Below are 18,546 nucleotides of genomic sequence, written 5' to 3'. Positions count from 1 at the left end.
TTAAACGTGGGGGATGGGAAGAGCTTTATGGGGCCTGGGATGTACAGGTCAGCAAAGGCAACACAGTCTGTTTTCCACCTATCCCCAACCCTTCCATACAGACTCCTGCTGGGATGTTCTCCTAGACCTTCAGGGCCCTGCTCAGTGTGAGGCTGGCTCTTAATCTCTCCAGCTGATTCCTCTTTGTTTTTCCTGGCCAGTCATGCTCAAAAAGGTGGACCCAGAGCAGCAGGAGCAGCATCACCTGGAACCAGTTAAAATTGTGGGGACTTATTCCAGACCTACAGATTCAGACACTCCAAGGTAGGAAAGAGGTGGGAGAGAGGCAGACCCAGCAATCTGTGCTTTAACAAGCCCTCCGTCTGATTCTGATGCAGTCTGAAGTTTGAGAACCACTGCTTAGGCCACTGATGACCACTTGAATTTTTAGAATTTACCGATTATGTCCCCCTGTCAGACCGTGGACAGCCTAAAGGCTGTATTGGATTCTCCCCTGTAACCTCCCAGAAGATCCAGCACAGAAAGTTCAGAGGAAAACTGAAATTTACTGATGGGGATACTAAGGAGAGAGACAGGATCTGTCCTGTGAAAGGTCATACAAAACGTCAGTGACTAAACCTCCCGTCTGTCACCCACTCCCACTTACACACACAAAAAAAGTACCCTAAGCTCTCGCTCCAACATATGACTTGCAGTTCCTGAGATGTGCTAGGCTCTCTCTGTTTTGGTACAGGTTGTACTCTGAACATTATGTCTTCTGACCTTGTCTCACCTGGAAACTTTGACTCATCTTTGATGATTCAGCTCAGACATCACTTATTCCTCACTCAAACTGCTTAAGGGGCCACCATTGGGCCCACTGCCCTTTTGTGTGCTCTCCTTGCTCTCCATGTGAGCCCCTTGAGGTCAGCAGCTGTGGCTGATTCCTTTTTGTTTCCAGTAACCTGCACAGGTCTTGGCACAGAATAGATGGATGTACATACAATAAGTGGACAAAGGTGCTGGGTTCAGAGTGCTAATAATAAAAGACACATACATACACAAAATAAAATACACATGCATGCACACATGTGCACTCACATAGACATATACGCAGGCACATGTGCATGCACACATACCTACCTATGCGTGTACACATACACACAGGACAACAAATGAAGACCAGAACCGAGGTCTCTTGACTTTCAGTCTAGGGCACTTCTGAAGGTGACTCACTCTGCCTTGCCACTCCACCATGTGCCCTTGGCTGGCTCAGGCCCCATGAACAAATATCTAAGAGTGGCTATTTCACTGTTGCCAAATCTAGCAGCAGTTCATGTCACTCTCAGAAATGTCAAGAGCTGCTTTCAGTGGCCACCGAATCTCCTCGATCCTTACCTTGTGCTCCCAAGGCAAAGCCTAAAGCCACTTGCAAAGTTAAGATAAAGAGAACAGCCAGGAGAGGGGTGGAAGTCAGCCATCCCCCCTAAGATCCCTTAACAATAAAATTAATAATAACAATAATAATAATAATAATAATAATATTATGGCAATAGCTAATACATAGTGCTTTCCATTTGCCAACACTGTTCTAAGTACTTTGTATGGACTAAGTGATTTAATCTTCCCCCAAACTCTATAAGGCAGGTCCTACTATTATACCTGCTTGCATAGATGAGAGAACTGAGGCACAAATGTCACCAAGGAAGTAAGGGCAGGGACAGGATTTGAACCAGATATTTGGTTCCAGAGTCCCTGCTCTTACTCATTATATTGAAAAACACCCAACTGTAGTTTCAAAAGTCTTTGTAGCACTTTCATATTTATGAAGTCAGAACATAACCATCATCTCATTGAACACTCACCATAACCCAGCAAGGAAACTGAGGCTCAGGGAGAGTTAGGGACTTTATCAAGACCACATGAGGACAGGAGGTGGCTGCGTCTACACTGTGCAGCCTGTGTTCAGTCTGTTAACCATACATTCCCTCTCTTGTTTATTCACTCTTTCATCCAACTAAGAAATTAAATGATATTAAATGTGGCTGGGCCCCGTGTACTCTACACTCCCTCTCATTCTGTTCCTTGGGGCAGAGCTGCAGGAGAGGTAGAAGTCACCTGCTTCTGGGTCCCAGCCATCTTTCCAGGGCATCCTAGGTACACCTGCTCTGTGACAGGAAGACCAAGTCAGACTTCTCTTGCTCCCTAAGTCGGGTACGGGGCTCCTCTGAGCCTCCAGAGGCCTCAAGTTTCCCTCTGATTGCATGGAGTTATTACCAACCATTTCTCTGGGACTCATGTCTAAACTGTCTTTGGCCCACAGTAGACCAGGCACAGCAATATAAATGGGTGCAAAGCAAGGCCTGGGTGGGATTTCTGGGGAAAGCCCTCATGTATCCCACCGGGCTCCAAGGTCCCTTTGATCATCCCCACCCCCACCTTTCATGGAAAAGAGGCTCCAGAAAAGGATGATGTAGAGACATTTATTCGATGTTTATGGGGCTGGTCCACATGGGTCTAGATTTGGGACAGGGGCCTCCTAAGGGCTGCCTGGAATGTTGCTGACAGTCACTGTGGCCATGAAGCAGTGCTGGAGAAAGCACTTGGGGTCCATAGCCTGCTCCTCAATGCAGTCCAGCCGTGGGTTCAGGAAAGGGTGATTCTGCCCAAGAGCGCTCACTCCTGGCACTTCCATCAAATTGCCTGTATTCCCACCTTGGCAGTCAGGGGGTGCCTCCTCCTTGGGGTCTGGAAAACAGCAGGCTGAAGGTATGGGGTTTCCTCATGCAGACCTTCCTCCCCCACGGTCCCATACACCCTGGCTAACTTCCCTGAGTGCTTACCTGGGGTAGGACTGTGCTTATAGTCTTAAATTCATCATTTGCTTAACAAATATTTATTAACAACATACTACATCATTCACTAGGAGCTATCAGTGTTTTGTTTTTTTTTTAATTTTTTTTTTAACGTTTATTTATTTTTGAGACAGAGAGAGGCAGAGCATGAACAGGGGAGGGGCAGAGAGAGAGGGAGACACAGAATCCGAAGCAGGCTCCAGACTCTGGGCTGTCAGCACAGAGCCTGACGCGGGGCTCAAACTCACGGACCGTGAGATCATGACCTGAGCCGAAGTCGGACACTTAACCGACTGAGCCACCCAGGCGCCCCGAGCTATCAGTGTTTCTAATGAAGTTAAAGTCTACTCGGGGAGAAGGACAATAAACAATTGTTAGGAAAAATGAAGACTTGACCTTGACCATAAACCCATAAGATAGGTACTACTGAAAACTCATTTTATAGATGAAGATACAGGCTGACTACATAGCTAGCATGCAGAGAAGTGCTGGAAAATTTTAAAAGATACATTATTCTCTTCTTTAAGAATAGATTCACGACTCTCTTCAGCTACTGCTTTATTCTCTCTTCTTATATATGAACTTGAAAGGAGGCTCGCTTGGCCTTAGTATTCCCTATTTCCCATTCATGACTTATTCTGCTGTAATTGACTTAGGTACTTCCCCCAACTTGCCTCAAAATGTTTTGTCACTAAATCCCATGGTCACTTACAAATCCTTATCTCCCTTGACTTATCAGGAGCATTTGACACAATTGAGCATTCCTGCTTTTTTGAATAAAAAGTGCATCAAGTGTTCAGGGGCACCTGGCTGGCTCAGTTGGTAGGGCAGGTGGCTTTTGATCTTGGGGTTGTGGGTTCGAGCCCCATGTTGGAGGTAGAGATTACTAAAAAAAAAAAAAAAAAAAAAAAAAGTGTATCAAGTATTCAAGCCAGAAATGTGAGTCCTGCAGATTCCACCAATCACCATCTTCCATATTCACCCATTTCTTTACATCTTCAAGGCCACCACCCTCAGTCAGGCTTTCATCTTCTTCCTCCTAGACCAGTGGAACAGCTTCCAGTTAGACCCCCTCCAATCTATCCTCTAGTTTGTGGCCAGAGAGAGCTTTCTAAAGTCAAGTGAGTCCACATACTGTTTTTTCTCAAAAGCCTTCAATGTCTTCCCATTACCTGCGTCCTGGGGTGGTATTCAAGGCTCTTCATATACTGGCCCAATCCCCCTTCTCTTTAGCTTCATTACTCTCACCCTTCCCTTAAGAATTCTACACTTTGGGTTACCAAGGTTTTCATTGTTCCCTAAACAGTTTCATTCCTTAACATCTCTGGTTTTTTGCTTATGCTATTTCTTCTGCTTGGGATGACATTTTATACCTTATCTGTCTAGAAAACACCTATGGTTTAAAAGACCCATCGATGGGGGATGTCCAGGAAGAATGATGCCTTCAAAACTAAGGGAAGAGTGAGTTTCAAGAAGGAGGTTGTATTGGACATTGGAGTTGGCTACCTAACATACATCCCACCTCTTCCCACCTGTTAATAGCAATTATATTTGGGTGGTATTGGCCCCATCCCAGCTCCAGTTGTGGGGCCTGGGTGGTCTGAGCCAATCGGGTAATCCCATTCCTTTGCCACATGAATTGGCAATGGGTGCATAGCATTTCCCTGGGCACAGTGATTGGTTTAGGGTTGGACACATGACCTTAATGGTCCAGTAAGAGTAGAGCTCACACCTTCCCCCTTGAAAGAAGGGATAGTTCCCTCTTTCTTCTCCTGGCTAGAAGGAAACAAAAAGCTAGTGGCCCCAGGGACTGCTGGTAGTCAACTTACTACCATAAGAAAAGTCAGCCTGAGGAGTAAGCCAACACAAAATAGAGGGTAGAGCCGAGAGAATCTTAGAGGATGGAGACACAAGCCTAAGGACATAGTGAACTTCTATTCAAACCATCCAGAAAGCCCACCTGACTTTTGGACTTCTCACCCACAGAGCCAATAGATTTCCTTTGTTTTCTTTTGACCTTTCTATTTTTTAACTAATTTAAGACTCATAAGAAGTTACAAAAATAGTAGAGAGTTGCAGTTTACCCTTCACCTAGCTTTCCCCAATGGTAAAATCTTAAATAACCACAGAATAACTTCAAAACTAGGAGACTGACATGGATACAATATGATGAACTAAACTACAAATCCTGTTCAATTTTCACCAGTTTTTATATGTACTTTTTTTTTTTTTTTTTTTGGTGTATGGTACTATCAAAGTTTATCACATACATAGTTATATAATCACTGCCACAGTCAGGATAAAGAACTGTTTCATTACCACAGAAAAAACTTCTTCATGCTATCTCTTTATAGTCAGACCTTCCTCCTAAACCTAACTCCTGGTAACCACCAACCTTTTCTCCATTACTATAATTTTGTCATTCCAGAAGTGTTATATAAATAGAAGTATATAGTATACCACCTTTTGAGATTGGCTTTTTTTATTCGACATAATACCCTTGAGATCCATTTAATTGTTGTGCATATCAATAGTGCATTCCTTTTTATGGCTGCATATGTGCCATTGTATAGTTGTACCATCTGCTCATTGAAGGACATCTGGGTTGTGTCTAGTTTTCATCAATTACAAATAAAGCTGCTATGAACATTCATGTATAGGCTTTGTGCAGACATACATTTTCATTTCTCTAGGATAAACACCTAGGAGTGTGATTGCTGATTTGTATGGTATAGTGGGCTGAATGGTGGCCCCCAAAGATATCAGGTCCTAATCTCTGGAACCTGTGAATGTTACCTTATATGGTAAAGTTTTGCAGATGTGATTGAATTAAGGGTTTTGAGATGAGGATATTATCCTGAATTATCTGGGTGGGCCCTAAATGCCAACACAACTGCCTTTATAAGAGAAAGGCAGAGGAAGATGGACACATGCAGAGTGATGTGAAGAAACATGTAGAGTGTGTGATTGGAGTGATACAGCTACAAGCAAAGGAATGCTGGCAGTCACCAGAAACTGGACAAGGCAGGGAATAGATTCTCCCCTGGAGCCTTTGATTTCAATCCAGTGAAACTGATTTGGAATGTGAGATAATTAATGCATTTCTGTTATGCTAAGCCACCAAGTTTGCGGTCATTTGTTACAGGGGCTGTAGGAAACTAATACATATAGTAAGTGTATGTTTAACTTTATGAAAACACCAAGCTGATGGATGATGAGAATGGCTGATTAATGATCTCCCACCAACACCTTTTAGAGGGAAAATTGAACTCTTGTCTCTCATTCCCCCCCTTTTTTTTGTCTCTTACTAAACGTACCTAGGTTGTAATATCACCTCTACACTTACCTCATTCACCTCATCTGCAAAATAGGGTTGATAATAACCACTTGGCAGAGTAGTTGAGCTGGTTAAATGGGATAAGGTGTTTAAAGCATAGCACCTAGCACAACAGTAGGAACTCAGTCACCCTTCTGATCAAGCTAGTTCCTCACAAAGTACCAGAGTAAGAAAGTTACAGTCTTTGTTGCATCCTGAGTTTGGGTGATGGGATTGGTGTGGGTGTGATGGGATAGTACAGAATGCCTGAGCAGCAGAAAGAACCTATTTTCAGAAACTCAGGTCCATTCCCACTGTGCTCTTACTAAGGTTCTCACTCCCTACACTGCTGTGTCCCCATAGTCAGATATCATGGCCCCAAGATACAGTGCAATAATCATAGTCTTTAGAGTCTGGAAGATTGGGCTTGGTACCTCAGCAACACAAGCTCACTAGCTGTGTGGACTTGGCTAATTCACTTCCCTTGGCTAAGCCTTGGTTCCTTCTGCTGTAAAATGGGGCTGATGATCTCTCCACATGTCCTACCAGAGAGGGAGACAGAAGTGAAAAGTCTTTCTTTGTGAAGGGTAAAGCTCTGAAGAATGTAAGATAGTGGACTTATAAACTGTCTCAGATGCAGATGGGGTGTCTGGGTGGCTCAGTTGGTTAAGCATCTGACTTCAGTTCAGGTCATGATCTCACATTTCATGGGTTCAAGCCCCGTGTTGGGCTCTGTCCTGACAGCTCAAAGCCTGGAGCCTACTTTGGATTCTGTGTTTCCCTCTCTCTCTGCCCTTCTTCCACTCATGTTCTGTCTCTCTCTCAAAAATAAATAAACATTAAATTTTTTTTTTAAACTGTCTCAGATGCTGGAGAAATGAGAAGCTCCTGGTTAAACACTGTGTATTCAGAGGAAGGAGAGCATAGCACTTAATGAAGAAGGGGAGGAGCTAAGAGCTGAGTTTGGGCAAAATGCAGAGAGAGCTGAAAGCTATCACTTAATAAAAGGTCAGGAAATGCATTTTCCATCTTAAAAATAAGCAAGGGGTGCATGGCTGTCTCACTCTGTTAGAGCATGTGACCCTTGATCTCAGGGTTGTGAGTTCAAGCCCCACATTGGGTATAGAGATTACTCAAAAATAAAATCTTAAAAAAAGAAGAAGAAGAAGCAAAAAGCAAGAACACAACTGCCTCAAACCCTAGGGACTGAATAATCTACCTGGTGGCTGAGCAGTGAAAAGTAGGAGGGTGGTTTTCATTCACACGGCCAAAGAATGAACTATATCTCCTTTGAGTCAGAAAGGTTTGGGGGATAAAACAAGGAGAGGTAAGAGAAGCAGGTCACAAGCAGGAACACCTCACACACTTGGCCTGGCAACACAGAAAGAGTAGGACCTGGGAGGCAGAAAGACACATGTATTTGAATTCCAGTTCTACAGTTTACAAGCTGTAAATCCTTGGGCCAGTCATCTAACCTCTCTAATACCTGGTGTTCACATCTGTAAAAGGGGTGACAATCATTAACCCATTTGGGAAAATTAGATGAGAGAGTGCACATAAAGTTTCAGTGTCTGGCACATGGTGAGGACTTCCCTTTGATGGCACAGGGATAAGGAGAGGAAGGAGGGTGGAGGTTGAGTTGGTTCTGTCACTCACTCACTAGGTGACGCTGGGCCTCAGTCTGTAAAATCCTCATCTGTAAAATGGATAGCAATGAGATCTGTGCTCTGCCCAGTTATTTGAAGAGCAAATGAGATAGTGTATTTAGAGCTAGTTCATTCCTTTTAACTGTGATATCATATTTCATTATTCCTCTACTGATGGACATTTAGTTTATTTCTAATTATAACAAGTTATCATGGATCTATCTTTACAAGCCCCTCCTAGTGCAACTATTTCTCTAAGGCAGATAATTACAGTGGAATTATGGAGTATAGGATGTGTGTGTATATATATATATATTTTATTTTTTTTTTTTTAGTTTCAATAGATATTGCCAAGTTGCTCCACAAAGTGGTTGTCCAAGTTATTCTCTTACCAGTAGCATATGACAGGATCAATTCCTCACACCTGAACTTCTCACTATTAATATGATCTATTTTTGGACTTTTGCCAGTGTAATTGATTTTTTTAAGTTTATTTATTTATTTTTTTAGTAATCTCTACCCCCAATGTGGGGCTTGAACTCACAACCCCGAGATCAAGAGTCACATGCTCTTCTGACTGAGCCAACCAGGGGCCCCGCCAATGTAATTGTTTTTAAAAGTTACATCATGGGGCGCCTGGGTGGCTTGGTTGGTTAAGCGTCTGACTTCAGCTCAGGTCATGATCTCATGGTCCGTGAGTTCGAGCCCCGCGTCGGGCTCTGTGCTGACAGCTCAGAGCCTGGAGCCTGTTTCAGATTCTGTGTCTCCCTCTCTCTGACCCTCCCCCGTTTATGCTCTGTCTCTCTCTGTCTCAAAAATAAATAAACGTTAAAAAAAAAATTTAAATAAAAAAAAATAAATAAAAGTTACATCATTCTTAAACTGCACTCTTCTGATTATTAGTAAGGCTGAGCATCTTTTCATGTGTATTGAGCATTTGAATTTCTTTTTTTGTAGATTATGTTTTTCTCATTTGTTTAAAGATGTGCCTGTATATTCTGGATATCAACCTCACCTCTACTTTATATATAGTTGATTCTCATAATTCACAGTAGTTATACTCTTTTCTTAACATTTATTTTTTTAAATTTGTTTCTTTACTTTGAGAGAGACTGAGAGCACAAGCAGAGGAGGGGCAGAGAGAGAGAGAGAGAGAGAGAGAGTGAGAGAGAGAGAATCCCAAGCAGGCTCTGTACTGTCAGTGCTGATCCTGATGCGGGGCTTGGTGCCACAACCACGAGATCATGACCTGAGCCAAAATCAAGAGTCAGACACTCAACTGACTGAGCCACCCAGGCACCCCGCAGTAGTTATATTCTATAAAGTCATCACAAACACTGAATTAATGAATACTGAATCATTGCTCCTGGGGAAATGCTAGGTTAGGTTCCTGTGAGCCTCTGGTCACAACAGTTTTGTCATCTGACCAATACATGAATTTACTTTGTGTGTGTTTCTGTTTGAAAACACATTATTTAATATACATTGTTGATTCATTAACATTGAACTCATGACCAACAGCATTATAACTCCTGCCAAAACAAAGTTTAAAACACATGTGTTTTCTCCACAGGGCACAGCAGCCTTCTTATGCTTAGGAACAGTAGACAATAATACTTTGGCACTATATTTGGGGGCCATTTTAAACAGTGAAATTAACAAAAATCACAAAAATGCAAAAAACATGGCACTAAATATATACTTGTTTACAGTATGAGAGCTGAAAACAAGAAGGCAAACAAGTAGCCTTGTTTAACCTCAGCTGGGTATGTGCGTGATGGGCAACTCAAACTGTTTGCTGCTCTGCACATGTCCACATCCACACATGACCTCAAAAACACTGTAAGTATTGATTTTGAGGTTACAGATAAATTTTAGCAAGTACACAATTTCACAAATATCAAATCTGTGAATAATGAGGATTGTCTATATGTGTGTATTTATTTTTATGTTTCTAATAACTTTGCAGTCCACCACTTGTTTTGTAATGTTATTTATAATGTCTTTTGTCTTTTTAAAAACAATTTTTTTCAGTTCATTTATTTATTTTGAGAGAGACAGAGAGAGCATGAGCAGGGGAGGGGCAGAGAGAGAGGGGAAGAGACAGAATCCCAAGCAGGCTGCATGCTGCCAGTGGAGAGCCTGACACAGGGCTTGAACTCACAAAACTGTGAGATCATGACCTGAGCCAAAACCGAGAGTTGGACGCTTAACTGACTGAGACACTCAGGCACCCCACTTTTATCTTATTTTTATTTCATGTCTATTTGGATTTGATGAAGGCAAATTTGCCAATTTTTCCCTTATTTAAGAAAAATTTTTTAAGTGTTTAATTCAAATTCCTACATTTTAATCAGTCTGTTTCTGGACTCTTTTTTAATCTAGGGTTTTTCAACATTGGCACTATTTAATTTTGGGTTGCATAACTCTTTGTTGTGGAGTGTTGTCCTCTGTATTGTAGGATGTTTAACAGCATCCCTGGTCTCTTTCAAGAGATACCTTCCCCAGTTGGAACAACCAAAAATGTCTCCAGACATTGCCAAATGTCCCTGGGGGGCAAATGTACAAATTAGCACTGCATTGCTAATTCTGTCTGTCAATTGCTGTGCCAATATCAAGCAGACAATATATCTTCTTAAGATGTCTGTTATCTGATAGGGTAAGTCCCTCGTCTCTTTCTTTTCCCTTTTTTTTTTTTTTAATTTTTTACTGTTTATTTATTTTTAAGACAGAGAGAGACAGAGTGTGAGCAGGGAAGGGGCACAGCGAGAGGGAGACACAGAATCTAAAGCAGGCTCCAGACTCCAAGCTGTTAGCACAGAGCCTAATGTGGGGCTTGAACTCACGAACCATAAGATCATGACCTGAACCAAAACCAAGAGTCGGATGCTCAACTGAATGAGCCACCCAGGTGCCCCTCTTCTTTCTTTTCCAAAATTGTTTTGTTTAGTCTCTCCCTTTACTCTTCTACATTAATTTTAGAACTAATTTGACAAATTCCATGAAACACTTTGTTGGGATTTTTATTTATAGATTAATTTTTTAAAGATCTGATATGTCTATGATATTGAGCCTTCCTATCTACATACATGCTATATCTCATGAGATAGTTTCTTTCATGCCTTTCATTAACTTCTCTGATTTTTCTCTGGAAAAGTTGAAGCCTGGGCTGTCTCTGGTCTCCCTGAGCTGTCTGGATCTAGGCTCAGGGCTTTCTTCCTATTTCCTGCCACTGCCTCCCGTATTCCTGACTACAAGGGGAGCCAGAAGAATCCTTCCACCCTCATCCCTTCTGCTTTTCATTGCTCAGCAGCAGCAGGATTATTCATTGTCATCAGGATCGGAGAAGGGTTCTTGTGCTGTTGTTTGTTGCACAAGTTGTTAAGTTGGAAAATTAATCTTTTACAACTGAAAAAACCCTCTATCTTCTTCTGAAAGTTAGCTACTCCGCACCTTTCTACGTCCCTGATAATTGCCGCCCTTGCTTCTGCTTAGCTTAAATTCCTCAGGTCCTGCCCGGCCTTATTTCCTATGGGGCCCCGTGATAAATGAACCAGTCACTGCATAGCTCTTACTCAGAACTGCCCACACACTTTTACCCATTATTTACTCTAACCTGGAATGCCTTTCCTCCTTTTACCCAACCAACAACTTTGCTAACTCAGCACTCATTCAAATCTACTCTCGTTTGGGTGGGCAGAAGAGCATGATTCAAGGTAGAAAAACATGAGCTGAATTTCAGCCTTACCTTTTAAAAAATTTTTTTTAATTTATTTTTTTAAAGTAGGCTGTCCACCTAACGTGGGGCTTGACCTCAGGACCCCAGTATCAAAAGTCACATGCTCTACCAACTGAGCCAGCCAGGCATCCACTCACCCTTACCATTTATTGGCTGTGACACTTTGAGTTAAGTCATCTAATCTGTCTTAGCCTCGATTCTCTCATCTCTCATCTGTAAAGTGGAGATAATAATACTCTTTTGAGTGTTGTTTGCCAAACTATACAGAAAGATCATTTGCCAGTAGGGACTTGTATCTTTCATAGTACCTTGCAGAGGTCGTAAAAATGTGTGCAATAAAGACTTATGAAAAAGCAATACTGTTTTTTGGGCAGGGGGCCTTTGAGGTTCTAGATGGCCTGTGCTAATGAAGGAAGGGGTAGTCCAAAAATTCAGATTATCGAAAAATAACTATTTAATTTCTGAACAAACTCAGTTTTTCTTATTAATTCTATTTTGGGACAATATTAAAATCAGTTTTCACTTTCTAAGGCTAGAATGAAAACATTATCTTAGCAAATCCACAAGATGGATTAATCTTTGTGTGACAAATAGAATCCTGACTATATCAAATTATTTTGATAAACATTGAGCACATGAAGAGCTTCGGATGAAAATGTTCAGATCATGACCCTCTTAAAAAATGTGTTGCTGCTTCAGGATATTCTAGGAACACTCGTGAAGCAAATATTTCGTACGTCACTTCTAAATATCTCCCCTCTATAAAGGTGCTAGCCTGTTCAATACACGGAAATCCTGAGGCCTATTTCTTACCTGTAGGCTGTAAGCTTAAGCCTGGGTCCAACTTCGTGTGGGGCTTTGAGCTGATGAACAGGTAACAGAGCACACAAGCAGTGACAATGAAGGCCAGGAGAACCACTGCTGCTATGGACAGGCCCACAAGGGCTCCAATACTGGGGAGAGAAGACAGAAGGGAGCTGAGTGTCGGGAAGGGACTTGGGAGGCAGCCTGTTAGATGTGAAGTATTGTAGATATTATAGGAATCAACTGGCTTCAGCTTTTGTTTGTCTCTACTTGTCTTAGACTTTCTGCACCTAAGCATGAGAAAGAGCATTAGCTATACGCCAAGTACTCACCATACATGTAACATGACATGCTTCAGTGCAACCACGTAGTTGGGACTCAGTATGTATTCCCCTTCTTCTGTTCGCCTTCCCTCCCTACTTTCTTCAACCTGCTTCCACCCCAGGGAGCTGGAGATGGTCTTAAAGAGCCCTCCCCACGATGCTGTTTCTTAAAAAATCAAGACAAAGAGTAAGCCTTAGTTAAAAATCAGCGGTCCTTCCAGACTCAAAGTAATTTCTGACCCACCATCCAGTGGGTCATTGCACTGGTGTGGATTCCACATCTAGAATATCTCCTCACTGCTGTTCCTTCACCTCACCATGGCTAAATAAATTATTTAGTCAATTATTACTTTTAAGTTTATTTATTTATTTTGGGGGAGGGGAGGAGGGGCAGAGAGAGGGAGAGAGAGAGAATCCCAAGCAGGCTCTGCTCTTGAGATGCGGGGCTTGAACCCACAAGCCATGAGATCATGACCCAACGTGAAACCAAGAGTCGGACACTTAACAGACTGAGCCACCCCGGTGCCCCTGGCTAAATAAATTATTGAACACCCTGCAGTGGAATCATATAGAGCCATTAAAAACATATTTTCAAATATTATTTAAGGTCAAGAATAAATTCTGATGGGAAAATGTTAAGTGAAAAGACTAGGACACACTACTAAATATATAGCATAATGCCAACTTAAATAAACATAAACATTTACATAATTATACATCTGTAAGGTCGGGTAGAAATACATCAAATTGCTAACAGGCTCTCTCTGGGTGTAGTGCAGGCTGTGGATGTCCTGTCTATGTCCCATTTGGTCTTATAATTATAGAATATTCTGGCCAGAGTTTCAAATGCCAGCATCTGCATCCTTTTGCCTGAAAGCTTTCTTGGGCCAGAACAGTCTTCGTCTGTACATCAAGCAGGTCATAAGTACAGGAAAATTAATGCCTCCCTTCTCCCATCAGCACACAACCAGTGACTGACAGAAATTGGTATATAAATACCCTGGTATACAGATTCCCTGGCATATATTCCCTATATACCCTGGTATATAAACTGGTATATAATTCCTGGTCCTCAGGTGGGATGACTCTGAGGTATAATTTCTGCAATGGCTGGCAGAGTTCAGCAGGTTGAAGCTCCTGTGACCCTCAGTGGTGACACACCATTGTTTGCTCCTACCCTTCCCCGCCTCTCTCCCCCACCGTCTACCGATGTTTTCTAGGATGCCTCTCCATATAAACTACTTGACCTCAAATTCTTGTATCTGAGTCTTTGGGGGGAATCCAAGCTAAGACACCTGATCTCCCATGATTTCTTTCCTTTTTTGTTTCTCTTGTCCCTTCCACATTTTCCACAGTGAACATGCAGTACCTTTTGGTTCTCATAAGTACTTTAATTAAACATTATTTCCTCTTTTGAGATATGCTCACTGTTTATAAGGAAGGCTTGTGCTCCAGTTGGGACCCTATACTTTCCATGGGACATCTGTGGCCACCTCTAAAAGTAGGGTCCTGGGGCGCCTGGGTGGTTCAGTCGGTTGAGTGTCCGACTTCGGCTCAGGTCATGATCTCGCGGTCTGTGAGTTCAGGCCCCGCGTTGGGCTCTGTGCTGACAGCTCAGAGTCTGGAGCCTGCTTCAGATTCTGTGTCTCCCTCTCTCTCTGCCCCTCCTCTGCTCATGCTCTGTCTCTGTCTGTCAAAAATAAATGAACATTAAAAATATTTTATAAATAAATAAATAAATAAATAAATAAAAGTAGGGCCCTTTGAAGAATGGGTGAGAGAGCTGGGGGAATACATCCTAGATTAGCAGTCAGTTAGGGAGCGGGCACTGTCCCTGATGGGCTGTCTGGGAACAGAGGAACCTGCCCCCAAGGATAGAGTCAGGAATGCCAGGGGAAGCTCTAAGGGGGAAATCTGTGCTTGGTATAAGATGAACTTCAAATGATTAGCATTGTGCCCAGGTGAATGCACTGCCTCAAGAGGTGGTAAGCTCTCTATTATTGCACAGGTTTGTGAAGAACACCTGGATAAGCACACTTTTCAATGAAGTTGGAGTTTCCTGCCCTGGGTGGGAAGCTGAAGAGCTGCTAGCCTTGCAGGATTTCACAGATCTACAAGTCTGAAAGATCACACTGTGTCCTCTAGGAAAGAATTGGAGGGGTAGTCTAACATTTGGTAGGGTTTTTGAGTCGGGCAGTTCTAAGTTCACATCTGGGTTCTGTCACATGTAAACTGCAAAGTCCTGCATCTCTTGACCTTCATTTTCTTTATTTGTAAAGGTTCCTTTCTCACCAGGTGTCCATAAAGATTAAATGACGTGGTGTATATCCAGTGCCTGACACCCAGTTCTGTCCTGCTGCAAGGCTGCTGCCTTTTGGCTCACATTCTGGTTAAAAAAAAAAAAAAAAAAGGAGCTACTGATAGAAGGTGTTTGGAAAGTGGACCAGACATGTGATAGCACCAGCTGCTTCTCCACAGGGAGTCTTCACTTCCTGAGACACACTTTTAAAGACAGCAATTCTCCTTGAGCACTATACAAGGAAACAGTTGTTTACCTGGAGATTTTTATGTTTTTGAGGGCCAACTTTCATGAAAAAGGCCAAATGGAGTCCAGAGCCGAACAAGGTCTCCACCCTGCTATGGTAGGGCTCTGTGGAGCACACCAGAGGGTTGTTTCAGGGGTTAGAGTACACTGATTACCTAGATGTCCTGGGGACCCTCAGTTCCTCTCCTCCACTTTGCAACTGTCTGTGATGTTTATGAACCACATTATGTCCAAGCCTAGGAAGAGTCAGCCCTGCACGCTAAACCTTTCAACTGCTCTTGAGGTCACAGAATTGGAGGGTCAGTGAGTATCTTTTCAAATGATCTGAGTAGAGCAGGTTATGAGAAAGCCAGGCTAGATTTAAACAGTTGTGCCACAGGACAGACCTGGTCGTGGGGCCAGACAGGCCTGAGTTTTCATCCCAGCTCTGCCACTTGCTCTCACTAGGGCATTCCCAGATAGGAACTCAGCTCCTTGCAAGTTTTCTCATCTGTAAACTGGAGAAAAGATGTGCCAGGGTTGTGAATGTGTGAATTCATCTAACTCTCGGTTGATCCTAGGTACTGTTCTTTAAACCTCAGTCTGCCAATACATTGCTAGATGGTCTTGGACAATTCACTTCGATACTCCAAGCTTCACTTTCCCTACCTATGAACCAGGGAAAGAAACCTCCTTTTACTGAACATCTGCAATATGTATTAGTCACTCCCACCTGCATTATTTTATTTCACTAAATCCTCACAAAAATTCAACGAGATAGGTATTCCTATTGCTATTTTGAAGATGAAAAAAGAGACTCAGAGGGGCGCCTGGCTGGCTCAGTCAGAGCAGTGTGTGACTTGGGGTCATGAGTTCGAGCCCCATGTTGGATGTAGAGATTACTAATAAATAAATAAATAAATAAATAAATAAATAAATAAATAAATAAACAAACAAACAAACTTAAAAAAAATACCACTCAGAGGTAATTGCCCTAATTCACATAGCTATTAAGTGGCAGAGCCAAGGTTTGGACAGCCTTCTAACCATCCCCAAAGTTCTATACTGTCTCTATACCTCAAAGGGAGGTCAGCACTGCCATATTTCAGCACCCAGCTCAGTGCTAAGTACACTCAGTCTTCAGCAAATCCTCCATTGTTATACTCTAGGTGCATGACATATCTCTCTGAATGGACTATGAGCTCCTCGGGGGCAGGGAATAATTGATTTCTGGGTCACTATTGCCTAGCATTGCACCAGGCACAAAGCAAAGGCTATAAGGAATGAATGAATATATGGGGGAATAGAGAATAAATTAGTATAATTCTTCAGGTTACAGACAGCAGCCAAATGTGCAGGATCAGAAAACTTGGCCATCTGAAAATGGTTTCAGAATTATAGATTAATCGGTCTAGAAAAAGTGGTATCTGTAATTGTCAGTGGCATATGCCAAGTTGATTTCACCTCTATCTCATTTGGTCCAAGTCAGAAATTGGGGCAATCATTTATCATGCTCTTCATTTGATAGATGCAAAGACAGAGGCTCAGAATGGGTTCTGCAGCAGACTGTCCTTTCCCACCCAGAGGGTATGCAGCCTCCGGTCACATACCTGCAGGAACAGAAAAAAATCACTATCTACTGAGATGGCCCACGCCATTTTTGCTGATGTCTGTTTTCCAGAGCAGGCTCAGGATCACGTCCTATTTTCTGGGTGAGGCCTTTAGAGACAGAGAGACACCGAGACCCGTTGCCCTCTCAGCACCACACTTAGGCTCCAGGAATGTCAGTGCTGTCCTACCCATCCCCTCCCCTGAACAGGCAGGGAAACTAAGGTCCTGCGAGTGGGAATCCACCCAAATTATACTTCTATTAATATAGCCTGAGCTGGCTTCTGCTGTAGCATTGTGCCACTGATGAACTTGGAGGCATCTCTAATTCCTTGGTCTTCTGCCTTAGCTCGGGAGTGGAGTACATCCCCAGTACCCACTCCAGGGCCTGGCACAACTAAGTGCTCAGTAAGGGGTAGCTGAAAGAATAAGTAAATATGAGGGGGAAGAAAGTTGAACCTGGACTGGGCTGGGATTGACTAGGGATATAGTATGAGATGAGGAGTAGGATTAGGGCTGAGGTCTGGGTGTAGGGCTGGACCATGTTTGGAGTCAGGGTTGGGAAGAAGAGCTGAGGTGGGTTGCCTGGAGGATTCAGGGGGAGGTTGGGTCTGGTGATCAGTATTGCAGAGTGGGTAAAGTCAGGGATGATGTCGAGCTGATGTTAGGATGGGGACCCTGGTTTGCATTTGAATGAGGGTGGAGTTTGGGTTTCCAGTGATTGTGGGAGAAGAGAGTGTGGTGTCAGGAAGAGGGTTGGTATGTAATCTGGGGCTGGTTTGAGGGTGGTGGAGTATGACGTTGGGAGTAGGGATGGAGTTGGGGTGAGGTTCAAGCTTAGATCTGAATGGGGGAAGAGGTTACTGAGGGAGTTGGGTTGGTGACGGGATGAGAGCAAAGGTCAGGATTGGGCCTGAGGGGCTAAAGGGCCGGTGGGGTCCATGCTGATGTTGGGGTGGGCATTTGGGTGAGGGCTCAGGGTTTAGCCCGCGCTGGGCCGAGGGTGCGGCGAAGGGGCTAGGGCTGGAGTGGGGTTCTAGCTGGGGTTAGGGCCACAGCCGGCCGGTACCTGAGCCACCACATGTAGCTGTGCTCGTAGGGAAAGAAGCTGTGCGGGTCGTCGCAGCAGTACTTGTGGTCGCGGAAGCCGCAGCAGAAGACGGCGGCCGCCTCGCCCCCCGGCCGCGGGCAGCTGAAGCCACGCACCACCTCCTGCTCGGCGCTCACGTAGCTCGTGCAGGCGCCGCTCATCGCGCCCCGCGCCGGGCCCGCTGCCACCTCGGGCCACCAGACGGCTGGGCGAGGGACGAACGGAGACAGCACCGAGCCTGAGAAAGACAGAGACTGAGGGAGAAAGAAACGGAGAGAAGAAGCGAGACAGAGAGAGACGCGGCGAGAAGCGCGGAAACGCAGCGGTTAGAGCTCTAGACTCCCCGAGGACCCAGAGAGGCAGCCTGGTACGCGGACGGGCGCAACGGGAGGGGGCGTGGAGGAGGAAGAGGAGAGGGAGGAGGAGGGCGGAGGAGCGGTGGGAGTGGAGAGCTGCTGGAAGCGGGGCGGGACCCGGAGCCCGAGCGCGAGCGCGGGGCGGGGGTTGGGGGGGCCGGATGGGAGGGCGACCGGCGGAGCCGGGAGGTGGGAGCAGCCCGGGGGAGCCTCCTGGGCGCGGGTCTGTGGCCGCACTTCCCCTACCCGCCCTGCTGCGTTCCCAGGTTATGCACGGGGGTGCTGGGTGCTCAGACAACACAAGTC

The 18,546-nt window shown here is 44.1% G+C and overlaps 1 protein-coding gene across 3 annotated transcripts; it reads right to left on the bottom strand.

Annotated features, from left to right (window-relative positions):
• Positions 1-2,463: 2,463 nt before the first annotated feature.
• Positions 2,464-18,245, bottom strand: SHISAL2A (shisa like 2A). 3 transcript variants are annotated; one of them, XM_042997183.1, is made up of 3 exons: positions 17,864-18,245; positions 12,349-12,488; positions 2,464-2,742 (listed from the first exon to the last, which is right to left on the bottom strand). In XM_042997183.1, the coding sequence occupies exons 1-3, from the start codon at positions 18,043-18,045 to the stop codon at positions 2,519-2,521; spliced, it is 546 nt and encodes a 181-aa protein (XP_042853117.1). In that variant the 5' UTR covers positions 18,046-18,245; the 3' UTR covers positions 2,464-2,518. The 3 variants fall into 3 exon arrangements, 2 of the variants coding, with proteins under 2 accessions (XP_042853117.1, XP_042853118.1); XM_042997184.1 differs by having other exon boundaries at positions 2,464-2,727; XR_006221427.1 differs by lacking the exons at positions 12,349-12,488; positions 17,864-18,245 and adding an exon at positions 4,007-4,094 and having other exon boundaries at positions 2,642-2,727.
• Positions 18,246-18,546: the final 301 nt, after the last annotated feature.

The sequence above is a fragment of the Panthera tigris genome, chromosome C1 (assembly GCF_018350195.1).
Source record: "Panthera tigris isolate Pti1 chromosome C1, P.tigris_Pti1_mat1.1, whole genome shotgun sequence".
Taxonomy (NCBI): Eukaryota; Metazoa; Chordata; class Mammalia; order Carnivora; family Felidae; genus Panthera; species Panthera tigris.
Note: the sequence above shows the minus strand (reverse complement) of the source record. Positions and strands in the feature narration are given on the sequence as shown.

Excerpts from the sequence above, each read along its gene's own strand:
- SHISAL2A (XM_042997183.1), bottom strand. The coding sequence starts at position 18,045 with ATGAGCGGCGCCTGCACGAGCTACGTGAGCGCCGAGCAGGAGGTGGTG. Across the intron at positions 12,489-17,863 it reads AGCTACATGTGGTGGCTCAG|TATTGGAGCCCTTGTGGGCC; the intron begins GTACCGGCCGGC and ends TTCTCTCCCCAG. Across the intron at positions 2,743-12,348 it reads CTTAAGCTTACAGCCTACAG|CCTGCTGTTTTCCAGACCCC; the intron begins GTAAGAAATAGG and ends CCATACCTTCAG.